The 17,886-nt window shown below is 42.2% G+C and overlaps 1 protein-coding gene across 5 annotated transcripts in view; it reads left to right on the top strand.

The window, feature by feature from the left end:
* The window catches only part of FUT10 (fucosyltransferase 10), a 110,533-nt gene extending 93,334 nt beyond the window's left edge, over positions 1-17,199 (top strand). For 2 of the 5 annotated variants that reach the window (XM_032618641.1, XM_032618642.1), the window contains 2 exons: positions 4,637-4,794; positions 10,313-12,545. In XM_032618641.1, the coding sequence (XP_032474532.1) occupies positions 4,637-4,794; positions 10,313-10,403 (249 nt within the window). In that variant the 3' untranslated portion in view covers positions 10,404-12,545. Of the gene's footprint in view, positions 1-4,636; positions 5,032-10,312; positions 12,546-15,796 lie in introns of those variants that run through there. The other 3 variants (XM_032618644.1, XM_032618645.1, XM_032618643.1) reach the window with 3 other exon arrangements.
* The last annotated feature ends 687 nt before the right edge of the window (positions 17,200-17,886 follow it).

Raw genomic sequence — 17,886 nt, 5'->3', positions numbered from 1 at the left:
GTGGTTATTGATATGTATGTTTCTATTACCATTTTCTTAATTGACTTAGGTTTGTTTTTGTCTGTCTTTTCTTTTGTGTTTCCCACTTAGAGAAGTTCCTTTAACATTTGTTGTAAAGCTGGTTTTGTGGTGCTGAATTCTTGTAGCTTTTGCTTGTCTGTAAAGCTTTTGATTTCTCCATCGAATCTGAACGAGATCCTTGTTGAGTAGAGTAATCTTGGTGGTGGGTTTTTCCCTTTCATCACTTTAAATATGTCCTGCCACTCCCTTCTGGCTTGCAGAGTTTCTGCTGAAAGATCAGCTGTTAACCTTACGGGAATTCCTTTGTATGTTATGTTTTGTTTTTCCCTTGCTGCTTTTAATGTGTTTTCTTTGAATTTAATTTTTGTTAGTTTGATTAATATGTGTCTTGGCATGTTTTTCCTAGGGTTTATCCTGTATGGAACTCTCTGTGCTTCGTGGACTTGTGTGACTATTTCCTTTCCCATGTTAAGGACGTTTTCAACTGTAATCTCTTCAAATATTTTCTCAAGACACTTTCTTTTTCTCTTCTTCTTCTGGGACCCCTATAATTCAAATGTTGGTGCGTTTACTATTGTCCCAGAGGTCTCTGAGACTGTCTTCAATTCTTTTCATTTTTTTTTCTTTACTATGCTCCTTGGCAGTTATTCCCACCTTTTTATCTTCCAGCTCACTTATCCGTTCTTCTGCGTCATTTATCCTGTTATTGATTCCTCTAGAGTGTTTTTAATTTCAGTTATTGTGTTGTTCATCACTGTTTGTTTGCTCTTTAGTTCTTCTAGATCCTTGTTTCTTGTTTCTTGTATTTTCTCCATTCTGTTTCTGAGATTTTGGATCATCTTTACTATCATTACTCTGATTTCTTTTTCAGGTAGGTGGCCTATTTCGTCTTCATTTATTTGGTCTTTTAGGTTTTTACCTTGCTTCTTCATCTGTAACATATTTTTTTGTTGTATCTTTTTTTTTTTTTTTTTTTTTTCTGTGGGTGGGGCTGTATTCCTGTCTTGCTGGTTGTTTGACCTGAGACGTCCAGCACTGGAGTTTGCAGGCAGTTGGATAGAGCCAGGTCTTGGTGCTCAGATGAGGACCTGTGGGAGACCTCACTCTGATTGATATTCCCTGGGGTCTGAGGTTCTCTGTTAGTCCACTGGTTTGGACTCAGAGCTCCTACCACAGGAGCTCGGGCCCGACCTCCAGCATGGGAACCAAGATCTTGCAAGCTGCATGGCACAGTCAAAAGCAGTATAATTTACAAAGAATAAAAAACAAAATAAAATTTAAAAGATAAAAAATATATTAGGAATAATAAGAATATAATTTAAACAACAGCAACAAGGTAAAACAAAACCACAACAGAAAAAAGAAAAAAAAAAGGGGGGGGGGAACAAGCCAAAAGGAGCAGAACAATAACAAAGTATAAAGAATAAAATAAAATTAGAAAAATAAAAGATTTATTAGAAAACATAAAAATATAAATGAATCAACAGCAAGGTAAAACAGAACCCCAATCTAAAAGAGGAAAAAAGAAAAAAAAAGCCTTGGCTATGGGGGGTGGAGTTTAGGCAGGGGTGGAAGTTAGGTAGGGGCGGGACCTAGTCTGGGGTGGTGACATTTGAGCCTGGGCGTGGCAACATTCAAGCATAGGGTGGGGCCCCTGCCTAGGACCTGTGCGGAAGGGGAGACGCAGCTGATCCAAAGCGGGACCTCGGAAATGTGGAGTTCCGGAGTTTGGAGTTAAGGCCCTGGGTTGGGGGGTAGTGGTGGGGCTTGGGCTCTGCAGGCAGCAGGAAGGCTCTGCGGGCAGAGGATTAGGCCCGGTAGCCCAAGAGGCTCCCCGGTGCCTACGTGGACAGGGAAAGCGCTGGCCACGTTCCCTTCTGTTCCTCCACGCCACACCTCAGGGGTCTCCGCCAGCGTCTCTCCTGTCCCCACTGGACCCTTAACTGTGGGTGGATCCCGCTGGGTGTAGGAACTCCTCCCCTCCCCCAGCCGCCCCCAGGGGTGCCAGGTCCCTGAGGTCTGGCCTTTACTTTTGCTCCCCCTTCCCTCCCTCCCACTCCCTCAGGACCCATGCGGCTGGAGGAGGCCTCAGTGGGCAGAAGATCAGGCCCACGATCTCAGCAGGCTCCCGGGGGCCCAAGTGGGCAGGGGAGACCTGTCCATGCTCCCTTCTGATCCTCTGCCCTCCCAATGGTCCCCCAATTTACCCCTTCAGTGTCGGATCCCTTCCCCTCCCCCAGCCACCCCTCAGGGGCTCCAATCCCGTCCCACCTCCACTTCTCCTCCCCCCTCATTCCCCCCAACATTCCATGTACTACCCGGTCGCTGGGGGTTCCTCCCATCCCCTTAGGTGTCCGTGGTTGCCCACTAGTGCCTGGTAGGTGCCCTGGTTGTGCGAGGATGTGAATTCCGCATCCTCCTAGTCCGCAATCTTGCCTCCACCCCCGAAACCCTACTATCTTCACATTAGAAAAAAAATATTTTTTGAAAAAGATGTACATGTGCATAGGTTAAAGTATCAAATAGTTCTGCAAAGTTAGTTTTAAAAAAAAGTCTTCTACTTCTTTTCCCTTTTCTCCTTCCCTAGAAGCAGCCACTAATCACCATAGTTAGCTAATTATTTTGGTTATTACTCAATGTTTCTAAATAACATGCTCTTATACACTAATTTTTTGATATTCAGTGTTTCTCTGATTATAGATACGAGCAATGTAGTATACTATGATTTGTTTCCCTTTGTACAGCTTTTGGTTTCCTTCTAGTTAATACTTGTCTTATTTCTTACTTGTTTATTTAAAAATTTAATCACTAATTCAATCCTTGTTGATTGTTTAAATCTCCTTTGAAGACATTCAGCTATACCAGGCATCCAGTTCATTTCATCTTGCTGAGTAAATCTCTCCCGGAGCCTTCTGACGTACATCAATACGTCTGGCTGCCCTCTGCACTGTGTAGAACATCAGCCTGAGATCTCCCTTCCCCAGCATTTTGGGAATCTCCTTGTCTTTTTCTGTTGTGTTGACACTTCTGTTTCCTGTATGTTTTCTTCCTTTTTTCTTAGCTTTCCCTCTTCTGTGGGTTGATTGTATCCTCATATAGCTTCCTGGTGTATGGGGGTTGCCTGAAATGTCTTCATTTTATTTTAATATTTAAGCTATAGTTTAGCTGAATATAAACTATTACAGTGGTCATCAGTTTTTCTCAGAATTTTGAAGGCATTTTGTTATTGGCTTAAAAAAAAACTTTAAATTTTGAAATGATTTTAGATTGACAGAAGAGTTACAAAGATAGTACAAAGTTCCTGAATTCTCTTCACCTGGCTTCCTCTAATGTTAACATTTTACATAACCATGGCACATTTGTCAACACTGAGAAACTAATATTGACTGTTAATACTACTAGGAACTGAACTACAGACTTCAGTCCTATTTCACCAGCTTCTCCACTCATATCCTTTGTCTGTTCCAGGATCAGATCCAGGATACCAGACTGTATTCACTCCTCATGTCGCCTTAGACTCTTTAAGTCTGTGACAGTTGTACAGTCTTTCCTTATTTTTAATAACTTTGACATTTTTGAAGAGGACTGGTCAATACTTTGTAGAATGTCCCTCCGTAGGGTTTCTCTGATGTTTTCTCATGTTAAGACTTGGGTTTTGGATTTGGGAGAATAATACCACAGAGGTGAAAAAGGTCTTCTCATTGTATCATTTCAGAGGATAAATGATATCAACATGACATGTTACTGGTGATGCTAACTTTGATCACTTGGTTAAGGTGGTGTCTGCTAGATTTTTCCTCTGTGAAGTTGCTAATTTTCTCTTTCCACTAAGCGAGTCATTAAGTCCAGCCCACCCTCAAAGGGAGGAGAATTAAGCTTCACCTCCTTGAGGGAGGAATATAAAATAATTTGTGGACATATGTTAAAACCACCACAATAATTAATAAATATCTGGGGGGGAGGTATTTTGAGGCTATGCAAATACCCTTCTTCTCCTTAAAGTTGTACTAACTAATGTTAATATTCATCAATGAATTTCACCACTGCTTTATAACTTCCAGTGTTCCTGTCCAGAAATCCAAAACCATCCTAACTTCTGACCCTCAGAATTGATCTTTTCCTCTTAGGAATGTTGTAGAATCTCTTCCTTTTTCCCTGTGTTCTAAAATTCCATAAATGGGACTTCCCTGGTGGCCCAGCAGCCAAGACTCCTCGTTCTCAATGCAGGGGGCCTGGGTTTGATCCCTAGTCAGGGAACTAGATCCCACATGCCGCAACTGAGAGCTTGTATGCCGCAACTAAGAACCGGCGCAGCCAAATAAATAAATAAATATTAAAAATAAATAAATAAAATTCCATAAGAATGTACTTTGGCACGAGACTGTTTATGTTGAATGGATTGCAGGACTGAATGAGACAAGCTATGTAACACGCCTAGCAAAGTATCTAGTGCACAGAATACTCTCAATGTTAGACTCTTTCTCCTTCAACTGTTCAGCGTGTAACTTTGTGGACTCTATGGAGTGAAGGTACTTGCTTCAGGGAACATGAGACTTGTGTTAACTTATCTTATGTTTTTAATTCTCCCCCCACCCCGCCCCTTCTCTCAATGCAGGGCTTACCACTCAAACGATGGAAGGCAGACATTACCCACCTGAGCTGTCCAGAGCCTACAGCATTTGCTTTCTCACCCCTCGCCCCACGTCGGAGCTCTTTGCGAGAGATGTGGATACCAAGCTTCCAACAATCCAAGAAAGAAGCCCAAGCACTAAGGTGGCTGGTTGATAGGAATCAAAACTTTTCAACTCAAGAGTTTTGGGCCCTAGTATTCAAGGACTAATATCAGAAAGTGTCAGAGTTCTATTTTCTAGGTTGCCTTGATATCTGAATATAATAGCTGCTCTGTGGACAGCCCACTAGGATGAGAATTAATGGGTGCAGTACTCATAATGAGCTCTATTGAATAATAGATATGAGTTACCCCTAGGGGTCACTTCTCTGTTTTTTATAGTAAAAAAGAAATATTTCTTATGAACACTGGTCACCTTCAGTGTACATGTCTGGACCCACATCCCTGCCGCCTTGTGTGGAAATTCACCTACTGTAGAATGAGTGTTTTCCTTGCTGCAAGGAAAGAGTCCTTGCAAGGAAGGCAGAGGGTGTAGCTGTGGATTCTTACACTCACCTCACTGGCTGTATTTATTGGTATTTGGCAAGCCCAGTGTCCCGACGCTGAGCAGGAACATGAAATGCGTTAGAACTTGGCAATGAGGGATGCCATCTGTTGGTTTCCAGGGATGTGAGTGAGTAGTGAAGGCTGCATGGGGTTGATCCGCTGTCTCCCCAAATCTAAAGAACATAGCATGTCTCTGCCTCTTCCGTACTTTCAGCCACCTCTCCCACCTTTCTTATTACCACCTTGTCCTGCGTCCTCCCCCGTTCCTCCCTGGAGCGAACGTCTTGGGAAGACGTGCCTCTTCCTTGTGTGTTTTGAGTGGTGAGTAGTTCCCTATGTTCCCTTATTCCACTGAGCAGAATAGTACAGAGTCCTGTGGTTCAGGCTGGACAGCCTGTGCATTTTGATCGCTGTGAGCATGAAGGTGAGTGCCCTGGGGAACTCCAGTGGTGTGGAAGCGGATTTGTCTTGTCTTAGGGTGACGCGCAGCCTGCAGTGGTGGGCAGCCCTGCCAGTTTGGGAGCATTCCCTGTCATTTCTGATCCTGTCACAGAGCAGTTTCAGCTGTCTTACCTGGAGCTTCTGCTGGAGCTTCTCGGAAGACAAGGAGAAAACACTGTCTCTCGTTCTCTTTCCTTGTGAGCGTGGGGTGGCTTCTAGATCACACTAAAGCCTGCTGCCACCCAGTGTGTGACGGCTTTGATATTCTTTATTGTGGAAAGACGTAAGCTCCAGAGGACAGGACGAGTCCTGGGTGCTCATGTCCCTGATGTGGCATCAGGGGAAAACTGAGGAAAGCACCCTCTCGGCACCAACTGCCTTTGTATCGCAGGCCAGTGCCTTTCTGTTCCTGCCAAGGGTGATCTCTTCCTTACGTAGCTGTCTTTCTGGCTGTGCCAGAGAAATAAGGACTGAAATCAGTACATTCTTTTAGCAGCAAGAGGGGTCACATTGTTTCTCCCCTCTGACTGGGTTCTTCTCCATCCCAGCTCTGCCATTAACTAACTATGATTTTGAACAAATCTCTTAACCTCCCTGGGCCTTAGTTTTTGTACCTAAAAAGAAGTGATTGGACTGGTCTTGGAAGTTCTTTTCTGTGTAACATTCTTTAATTATCAAAATTTAAGAAGCTTCATTTTGTATGTGTTTTTACTAGGACAGTAACAAACTAGGTTAGAGCCACTGTGTTTTTCAAGGGAAGCACACTCTCCTTTAAAGGAGGAAGCATACTTGTTGGGTAGTGTTGGGGATGGAAAGGAATTTATTTATCTCTCTGCTCTTTTATCTGATAGTATCAAAACGGAAAGGATTGGAAAGGCCAGATTTTAAGTTGTATTTTAAATGGGTTTATTTGTCTGTTTCTTTTTGTTTTGCGATACGCGGGCCTCTCACTGTTGTGGCCTCTCCCGTTGCGGAGCACAGGCTCTGGACGTGCAGGCTCAGTGGCCATGGCTTACAGGCCTAGCCGCTCTGCGGCATGTGGGATCTTCCCGGACCGGGACACGAACCCGTGTCCCCTGCATCGGCAGGCGGACTCTCAACCACTGCGCCACCAGGGAAACCCATTTGTTTGTTTCTTTTCTTCTCTTTCTTTTTTCTCCCACTCTTAAAAAAAGCCCAGGATATGATTTGTGCCTCTGATGAGACATTATCGAGTAGACTCAGTTCTCCTTCACAAATGCCTTAAGCAGATACCCCCCAGTTCTTATGTGCTACATGTAGGTCTTTTTTTTTTTTAAACTTATTTAATTAATTTATTTATTTTGGGCTGCATTGGGTCTTCATTGCTGCGTGTGGGCTTTCTCTAGTTGTGGCGAGCAGGGGCTACTCTTCATTGTGGTGTGTGGGCTTCTCATTGCGGTGGCTTCCCTTGTTGTGGAGCACGGGCTTCAGTAGTTGTGGCATGAAGGCTCAGTAGTTGTGGCGCATGGGCTCAGTTGCTCTGCAGCATGTGGGATCTTCCTGGACCAGGGCTCGAACCCATGTCCCCTGCATTGGAAGGCGGATTCTTAACCACTGCGCCACCAGGGAATTCCCTGCATGTAGGTCTTAAACCCCAACATTTCATGTGTTTTTTTGGTTCTGCTTGGTTCTTCTTCACGAGTCCATCGATCAAATTCACCCTAAACCTGTATACAGTATGTAGCCCTGAGCAAATTTAGTGAAATAAAATCATTGCTCATTTAATGTGGTATAAAAATTTTGTGGAGGAAGAGGATAAAGGAGAGGGAATTTCATGGGATTAAAAATGAGGTATAGGGCTTCCCTGGTGGCGCTGTGGTTGAGAGTCCGCCTGCCGATGCAGGGGACACGGGTTCATGCCCCGGTCTGGGAGGATCCCACGTGCCGTGGAGCGGCTGGGCCCGTGAGCCATGGCCGCTGAGCCTGCGTGTCCGGAGCCGGTGCTCCGCAACGGGAGAGGCCACAGCTGTGAGAGGCCCGCATACCGCAAAAAAAAAAAAAAAAAAAAAAAAAATGAGGTATAAGGCCTTCCCTGGTGGCACAGTGATTAAGAATCCGCTTGCCAATGCAGGGGACACGGGTTCGAGCCCTGGTCCGGGAAGGTCCCACATGCTGCGGAGCAACTAAGCCCTTGGGCCACAACTACTGAGCCTGTGCTCTACTGCCCACGAACCACAACTACTGTGCCTGCATGCCACAACTACTGAAGCCCATGTGCCTAGAGCCCGTGCTCCGCAACAAGAGAAGCCACTGCAATGAGAAGCCTGCTCACTGCAATGAAGAGTAGCCCCTGCTCGCCGCAACTAGAGGAAGCCCGTGCACAGCAACAAAGACCCAACGCAGCCAAAAATAAATAAAATAAAATAAAGAAATTGTAAAAAATTTAAAAATAAAAGTGAGGTGTATTTCAAGAAAATAAACCAAGGATTCTTTGGAACTCTGTGAGTACCCATAGATTTGAGACTTTATTATTATTTTTTGCTTAACATATGTGTCTTTTGCAGTAGGGTTTTCATTAATAAGATAATGCCCTCTCATCTGTGATAATTGCTGTCATGGAGTGATTCTTATCTGCAAAACGGGAGCTCTGCTTTTGGAGTTCCATGGAAGGCCCTCCGTGTATTTTAGCTGTGTTGACCCCATCATAAGACACCTTTCTCTTTACCTCAGTGACTCCATTTTTGAAATATGACTCAGCAAGTGTCCTACCTCACAGGCTGTTGTGTGGAACGGCTCATGGCTGTGAAGGACTTCCTGCAGTGCAGCTTTCTTTTTTTTTTTTTCCTTTTTTTTTTTTTTTTTTTAAACATCTTTATTGGGGTATAATTGCTTTACAATGGTGTGTTAGGTTCTGCTTTACAACAAAGTGAATCAGCTATACATATACATATGTTATCATATGTCTTCCCTCTTGCGTCTCCCTCCCTCCCACTCTCCCCATCCCACCCTTCCAGGCTGTCACAAAGCACCGAGCTAATATCCCTGTGCCTTGCGGCTGCTTCCCCCCAGCTATCTACCTTACTACGTTTGTTAGTGTGTATATGTCCATGACTCTCTCTCGCCCTGTCAAAACTCACCCTTCCCCCTCCCCATATCCTTAAGTCCGTTCTCCAGTAGGTCTGCGTCTTTATTCCTATCTTACCCCTAGGTTCTTCATGACATTTTTTTCCCTTAAATTCCATATATATGTGTTAGCATACGGTATTTGTCTTTTTCTTTCTGACTTACTTCACTCTGTATGACAGATTCTAGGTCTATCCATCTCATTACAAATAGCTCAATTTCATTTCTTTTTAAGGCTGAGTAATATTCCATTGTGTATATGTGCCACATCTTCTTTATCCATTCATCCGATGATGGGCGCTTAGGTTGTTTCCATGTCCTGGCTATTGTAAATAGAGCTGCAATGAACATTTTGGTACATGACTCTCTTTGAATTTTGGTTTTCTCAGGGTATATGCCAAGTAGTGGGATTGCTGGGTCATATGGTAATTCTATTTGTAGTTTTTTAAGGAACCTCCATACTGTTCTCCACAGTGGCTGAACCAATTCACATTCCCACCAGCAGTGCAAGAGTGTCCCCTTTTCTCCACACCCTCTCCAGCATTTATTGTTTCTAGATTTTTTGATGATGGCCATTCTGACTGGTGTGAGATGATATCTCATTGTAGTTTTGATTTGCATTTCTCTAATGATTAATGATGTTGAGCATTCTTTCATGTGTTTGTTGGCATTCCGTATATCTTCTTTGGAGAAATGTCTATTTAGGTCTTCTGCCCATGCAGCTTTCTGTTTAGTGCTTCAGTACGCTTTACTTGGATTTTCTCAAAGACTGATTTTCAAAGCAGTATGACGAGGTGGGCAGAAACCTTTTCAGAATATTGAAGAAAATGATTACTAATGTTAGTTAATAGTCTTTACTTCTTCACCTGAAAATGGAGGCAACTTTGACCTTTGGTCACGTAGTAAATATAATGTTTCAGAATCTGAATGCTGACTGGCTTCTTTGTTGCTCTTAAGGACTGGATTCTAGCAACTAAAATATCAGTTGAGGTCATTATCATTATTAGTAACAGATTGAATGCATACAGTGTTCTGTGCACTTCTCAGAAATAAAGACAAAGGCAAAAATGAGCATGGTTCTTTCAGGGTCAAACATTGTGTATTACACATAGGAGAATGGCTCAGTATCAATAGAACACCTTAAGGATCTAAGCACAGTCCAGACCCGAACTTGAAATTTGAAATACCCATTGTAATATTGTGCATTAAAAATTATTAGTAGCACATAATTCCTGCTAAAGACAACAGTTCCTTAGGGGAATCCAGTGTAAAGTTAATTTTCAATGAATAATGTTGATTATCTAAAGTCAGGAGAGTATAACTCTGTATAAATGACATATGTCTTTCTTAGAATCTTCAAAGTAAACAGTATAGAAGCCCACAGGCCACAAATAAAGGTAGTCAGTTTATGTTTCAAGTATCTTTGCAATCTTGAATATTTTACAAAGAATTTTTTCGCCCTTCTTTCAGAAATTTCTTTCCTCTGTTTCCATTTTTGTTGTTGTTGTCGTTAGGTAATATCTTAGATAATAATTTCTTTACCGCATAATTCTAATGTCAACATATATCTTTATTTCCTTCTGATTACAGGAATGAAAATGCTTTAGGAACTCAGAGGGAATATAGAATTATGAGCTGTGACTGGAATGAGAAAGACCTGATTTTAGTCCCTACTCTTTGATGTACCATCTTTATTACCTTGGTCAAGTTATTCGACCTTTTAAAGCTGTATCTTGTTCATGTGTCATGTTTGCTCCCTGTGAGGTTGTTGTGATGATTAAGTAAGCTTGTGTTCATACTTCTCTCAGTAAATGCGAGCTGTAGTTGTTCCAGCTATCTGTGGCCATCACCCTTCTGTTTGTGAAGACCCGGGTTGAGATTGGTTCAGGAAAAGGGAATGACTAATGATTGGACCAGGGATGGTACCCTTTTGTTCTTTGTTTAGTTGTTTCAAACATATTTATTGTTATGAGATGGGCATTGTGGTAGGCGCTGTAGCAGATACAAGCAGGACAATGGAGAAAGGTGTGAGGGGCATTGTGATACGCGGATGGTATTAAAACCAGGGACAGAGGAAGGCTTGAATTGTGCTATAACTGTCTCTCCCTTCCGTGGGATTTCAGATGGAGTTTTACACAAAGTTCCCAAGAGCATAATGAAACTCAGCAACCTCTTTATAGTAGCTGTGCAAACCCAAATAAACCCAGTGCAATGAACTCTGGTAAAAGCTGGATTTGAACATATAATTTAGATTTGAAGCCTAAGGAGCATCTTTTATGGCCTTTCTGTTTCTCAATTCTCAGTCTTAGGACCAGCCTGTTCAATGTGCCAAGAGAAAGGAGAGAAAGTCTGTAGGTCCTCACCCTGCTTCCTCATTAACCAAGGATCAAAACAGGAATAAAAGAGGGGGAAACCTCTTAGGAGACAAGCCCTCTTTGCTCTCCACTTGCTATGGATGCAAGAATATGGGGTGCGTTGCATGAGAGCTCCCTTTTGAGTCATAGTAACCTCTCTGACTAGTAAATGTGACCTCATCAATATCCTGGGCCCAACCCATTAAATTAGTGACCCCGTTGCTGCTGGTGGAAGGGGGATTATTAAGGACTTGGGCAGGATGCAAGGTGTGAGAAGGAGCAGGAGTGACCCTCCATGATTTTTGTCCTCTCAACTCAGTGGGCTTAACTGCCAAGCCTGGGGTCAGTCAGAGGTGGACTGTATCCCCAGGAGGGTATGACCTATCATGATCAACAGAGACCTCCTTTCACCTTTCTGGGCTTCTTCCCTGATAACTACCCTTGCTCTGCGGTATCCCCCTGGAGCCAGTGCCATGCGCCGTTCAGCTCTTTGTCTCTTGAAGCTTCTGAAATGAATCAGGACTGAACGTTGATCAATGTCTCCAGGAGAATTGTGGACATTAAGTCAAAAATTTGTTCCCTATTTTATTTCCCATTGCAAACCATGACTTACTTCATCATCCAGCTTTGCTCCCCGGAGGAGGTTATACAACCAGCCCCAATAGGCCATTAGGAATACTTGGAATTTTACTATCACAAACTCCTTAATTAAAAAAAACACTGATTGAGTAGGTAATTAAAGATTTTAGAGACTATCAGTGTAGGTAGCTGGTGCCGTTAATGGTTTTAAGGCAAGGGCAGTATCCCAGGAGCCTTTGGAATGAGCCTCACATAGATCGCTTCGTATGTATACAGAGTAAACGTGACTGCAGACTCATCTGGTGAGTCACACTCACAGAAAAATAAAGCCAGTTTACTTAATGATGTCCTTGATGAAGTAATAAAAATGACTAACTTTATAAAACCTTGACCTTCGAGTATATGTCTTTTTAATATTCTATGTGATAAAATGGGGCGTATATATAAGGCATGTCTGCTGCACACCAAAGCACAATGGGAATCTCAAAGAAAAGCACTGTGTGATTGTTTGAGTTGTGAGCTAAACTTTTTCCTGGAAAACCATTTTTGCTCAAAAGAGTGTCTGGCAAACTGTGGGTAGTTCAGTGATGGGTTTTTGTCAGTCATCTTCATGGAAATGTAGTGAGCCTGTCACTTTAAGAGAACCAATAGACTTTGTTGCCAATGATAAAATTTCAGCTTTCAAATGAAAATTAAAATTTTGGAAAACTAATTTCCACCACTTCGAACTTGACAACCTCCTGATTCTTGAGACTTTCCTGATGAGACTAACAAATGTTACTTTTGACATTGAATGGAAACAGAGGTGATGACGTGTAAAGGAATTTTTATTTTTATTTTTTTTAGGTAAGAAGTGGATTTATTTAGAGAGAAACACACTCCACAGATAGAGTGTGGGCCATCTCAGAAGGTGAGAAAGGCCAGGAGTTTTTAGTTTATTAGTTTGTTTTTATAATTTGAAGGAAGGAAGAAATAGTGTTGTATACTAGAGAGAGAGAGCATTTGTTTTAAATTAGTTTTTTTGGTTGAAGTGTTCCATAAGGGAAAATGGAGTTTCTAGTGGATATTTTTAAAATTATTGATCACTTGAAAATTGGGGTAAGGTAAAAGGTAATCAGAACTTTCCATGAAGGAAAAGAAGCCTTTGGTTTTTTTCACTAGGGAAACAAGGAAAAAATGTATTCAAGAACAAGAGAATTATTTTTAAAATATTATCAAGGAAATTATCATTATTTGGGTCACTCAGAATGTCAGGCTGCCTGGAATTTATTAATTTACTCAATAATTTTTTATTGAGCACTTAATATGTGCCAGGAATTATTCTGGGCCAAGAGGCTATAGTAGTGAGTGAAACTGACAAAACCCCTGCCACCATAGAGCTTCTGTGTTAATTCTGGTAGGGGAATGAATATGGAAACGCCTTAGCAAAATACAAACCACTTCCAGGAAGGTTTTGTTTCTTTATTCTGTAAGAGCCCCTTGAGATGGAATTTACTTCCTGAATTTCTACTACTCTATTTGAAGCATGAGATATGATATAAGTGGATTATATTGATAGAGTGTATTAGATGTGCTATATTGACAAGATGGTTAAAAGTACTGAAAGTTCAGATTCAGAGTGAGTTGGCAAGTCTGAAAGCAAATTCTTTCTCTGTTCTTTTCATTTTTTACTCTATTGTTTTATTCCTGTTCCCCAGAAGAGGAGACATTTCTCCTGTCAACGTCATGTGATTTCCGGCAAGAATAAGAACTGACTTGGGAATGGCAATAACAATGGTGTGCTCACCGGGCAAGCCGTCCTGCTGTGTGGCTAAACTCCATCTGTTCACCCTCAGTACAGGGGCTGGGGCGAGTCAATATTCACTTAGTTGCAGCACCTGAAAAAGTTTTATCTTACAAGCCACATTCAGTCATCGTGTATATAGCTCACACACCATTAATAAGAAGACTCATTTCACCAGTGAAATAATATTATCTGCTAGTCTGAGAGAATGCAGGTCACTTAGATGAACATCTTTAGGTAGTAAAGTATAATCCCAGATGTCTTCTACTTCCTGTTTTTATGGTCTAAAATCCCAACTTCAGTGTATGTCTTTAGCCTGGAGGTGATGAAGCAGAAATAAGAAAATGAAACACATCTGCTCTGACACCCTCTCCATAATTTGTTTATTTTTGCAGTAACTCTAGGGATGCCATTGAAAATGGATTTTTATAATCTTTTTTTTTAATCGAAGTACAGTTGGTTTGCAATGTTGTGTTAATTTCTGCCATACAGCAAAGTGATTCAGTTATACATATATATATTCTTTTTCATATTCTTTTCCATTATGGTTTATCACAGGATATTGAATATAGTTCCCTGTGCTATACAGTAGGACCTTTTTGTTTATCCATTCTATATATAATAGTTTGCATCTGCTTATCCCAAACTCCCAATCCATCTCTCCCCCACTCCCTCCTCCTTGGCAACCACAAGTCTGTTCTGTACGTCTGTGAGTCTGTTTCTGTTTTGTAGATAGGTTCATTTGTGTCATATTTGAGATTCCACGTATAAGTGGTATCATATGGTATTTGTCTTTCTCTGTCTGATTTACTTCACTTAGTATGATAATCTCTAGGTCCATCCATGTTGCTGCAAATGGCATTATTTCATTCTTTTTAATGACTGAGTAGTATTCCATTGTATATATGTACCACATCTTCATCCATTCATCTGTTGATTGACGTTTAGGTTGCTTCCGTGTCTTGGCTATCGTGAGTAGTGCTGGTGTGAACATTGGGGTGCACATATCTTTTCGAATTAATGGTTTTCTCTAGATATATGCCCAGGAGTGGGAGTGCTGGATCATATGGTAGCTCTGTTTTTAGTTTTTTGAGGAACCTCCATACTGTTTTCCATAGTGGCTGCACCAACAGTGTAGGAGCATTCCCTTGAGAAAAAATCCTTTTTGAGATAGGGAATGTGGAAGCTCATATTAAAAGAACTGTATTTTACTTCACCTAAGATGGGGAAGCAGGACACAGTAATTATATACATAGCTTATGCAATACCATATCACTCATAAATGACAGATCCGAATTTCAAACCCAAGATTGTTTTCTTTGTTCACGTTCTTTCCGCCACACTCCGTTTTCTCCCGTGGGGAGAGAAAGAGGTGGCTGCAGTTCTTTACCGTACCTCTGAAAAAAACATGTCCCTATCCCCACTGATAGGGAAAAATCTAGTTCTTCCCTTATAGCCTTTAAAATAGGTATGAAATTCTTTACTAGTGGAGGGGAGTTTGTGTCATGCTTATAAGTCAGTCTGTTTCTTCTTCAGAAGCTTTCTCATGATATTGGAATTATAAGTAATTTGGTTTGTATATATGGGGAAGGGAAACACTTGGGAAAGCCCATACATTGGCCTTAGACATACTCCCATCTTTGGGAAGGTCTCCGTTTGCTAGTATTGCGCCTGCTTGTTTGCAGAAGCTCACGCAATTCTGTAGACACAAGTCCTTCTTCCCCATTGTGAGAGCTGGCAGAGCAAAGCTCACAAAGGACTTATGAAGTAATGATGATGTATTTGTGTGAACAACAAGAACTCAGAAAAAAAAAATGTTTGGATCTTGGAAGTGACACTCTAGTAAACCATGATCATGGTTATGGAACACCAGCTTTAAGGGTGAAAGAAAAGAGTGTATGATGTCATTTCCTATGGCCTACTTATTATACCCATTTCCACCCTCCCCACACAAGTCCCGGATCTAAGAAACAAAGATACCATTCATCAAGGCTGTGTTCTTTCAAATTTGATGCTTATCCAAACTTTCCTTCCATTTTGCAATTATAGGGGATAATGTGGTTCCCCCAAATTCATATTCTGCCCCCCTCTTTTGGAAAAGCAATACCTCCAAATAAACTTCATAATAAGAGGCTTTTGCATTTTCAAAAACTGAGGGGCAGTGCCAGTGACCAGGAGCAGAGGGTATGGGCAATGAAGGAGAGGTGTGGGACATGCACTTCCAGAGGAGATGGAAAAAGGGCCTCAAGCTGGTGAGGCCAAATTGTACACTGAAGCTGAGACACACGGTCCTAGTTCCAGAGAAGAGTCTTCCTACAGGTTTCTTTACAGAGGCCAACATCTCCGTTTTGATTTCAGGAAATCCCCAAAGAGGAAATGAGATGTTGCAGGCTTTGGGCTTTGGGGACTGACTCACGAGAGAGATACATTTCAACAGCCTAAAAATTGCTCTTCTTGGCTTCTGAGGACATGCAGCCAAGCCAAGGTGAGCCCCCCTTCCTCCTTCTGTCTGCAGCTGGCTCGGGTGCCCGGCGTATCACCACCCAGCACCCCAGAACCAGTGTTTCCTAAACACAGCCACGTTCCTCCCCTCGACACAGGACCTCTCTGCTCATGTTGCACTAGTCCGTAACAAACTAGAGGGTCATTCACGAAGGGCATGGAGAACAAGGAGAAAACAACCCCTAATCTTGTGTGGACTGGGAAGAATCCGTTCTGGCAGGCACCGGACGGGGACTGCTGTAGAACTCGGGGTTGAAACAGTCTGATCTCAGCGCTGGCAGCCTCTACGATGACCTTGGAAAAGACCTTGTATCAACCTGATCAGAACCTCCAGACAAAACACGTGAGTTCAGCCAAACATTTGAATGTTTCCGACGTTCGCCTGTTCTCCATCACGTAGAGACAGTCTTCATTGTGCTGGACTTCAATTTGACCCTCAGAAAAGCTGTTGAGAAGGGGTCCCTCTCTACTCCCATTCTCTCCTTTCCAACACCCCCATAAACAAATTATGGGGACATGATTGGGTAATACAGGTATATCAAGCTCTCGTCCAATCTACATATTACCTGGAATACAGTGGAGGTGGGTTTGGGTTAATTTGGAGAGCACTGGAAAGTGACACCAAGACAGGGACCTTGAAGTGTCACCAGGATTTACAGATCTTTCACAATGCTGTTCTTCGCATATGTACTTGCTGCTTCCCAGTGAAACAGAGAACTTGGTCTCGGGCAGTGCCCAGCTTCCCTCACATCTTGTGTTTACATGTGTCACATATTTCTGCAGGGCACTGCGCACTGGGGTAACAGATTAATCTGAGGTAGTCATTAATTGTTTGATGTCTGTTATATGGGAGGATAGGATGGTGCCAGGGTAAGTAATTTGAGAATAGCCAGGGGTGAGTGACAGCATTGCTGTTTTCTCATCTCCCATGGACTTCAGACCTTCCAAGTGAGCTTGGCAATTACCTAAAAAGAAAGGAGTGACGTGGTTTTACCCAGTGGGGGCTTTCATTGTCCATTTGGGTCCCTTCGTTTACTGCATCTCAAAGAAACCATGACAACCGTATTTGTCTCCATTTCCTCTCCCCTCGATGCTTCTGGCTCCATCTGTTCAATACTCACCAAGGAAGTCAACATTTGGTCTCTTTTCTTATTATAAACAAAAGTACACTTATGTGAGTTCATTTTTTGAAGAAACATAAAAGAAAATAAAAACGGAAAGGTTGTGTTTGGCTTGATAAATTGTTCAATACCTTCTCTACACCTCCTCCTCTTTCTTAATTTTCACTGACTCGTGACATGTTCATTTATTTGATTTGTCAGAAAGTGCCTGTGCAATGTGCAGAGATGTGTCATCCCAGGAAAACAAAACAAAACCCAAACCCCTGCTTTGTAGGTAGATATCTGTGTGATGAAAAAAATGCCTCCTCTGTTTTCAGTCATGGTGGTGCACGTCTAGATCTAACCGTATTCCTTTCACTTCCAAAACCTCAGATAGTGGAAGGTGGGTTTGTCTTCTGAAGCTTTCTGCAAGCTCTTAGGGTCACATGGCTCTTTGATGAGCCCTGCACAAGAAAGCAGTAACTAAGAGGAGGAAATATATGGCTCAACTCCAGTGGGACACCAGTGGGACCTCTTTTTTGTGGTGTAGGGTGTCCTTTTACATTTGAGTCCCACTGATGAAGTAGTCCAGGACGGAGCCATCCCAGGCTCAGGGGTCCTGGCTTGGAACTAGTGTTGCCTTTGCTATTAACTACCTTTGTGACCTTGAGCAAAGCATTTTACCTCAGTATGAATCCCAGTTCCTTCATATGTAAAATGAAGTAGAACTAGATGACATATAAGCCCCCAAAGAGCTTTTTTATTTTTATTTTTTAAATATTTATTTGGCTGCGACAGGTCATAGTTGTGGCACGTGGGATCTTCGTTGCTGCGTGTACCATCTTC

This window comes from Phocoena sinus, chromosome 21 (assembly GCF_008692025.1).
Source record: "Phocoena sinus isolate mPhoSin1 chromosome 21, mPhoSin1.pri, whole genome shotgun sequence".
In the NCBI taxonomy this organism is placed as follows: Eukaryota; Metazoa; Chordata; class Mammalia; order Artiodactyla; family Phocoenidae; genus Phocoena; species Phocoena sinus.
The sequence above is the reverse complement of the archived record's forward strand: the minus strand, read 5'-3'. Positions and strand labels throughout refer to the sequence as shown.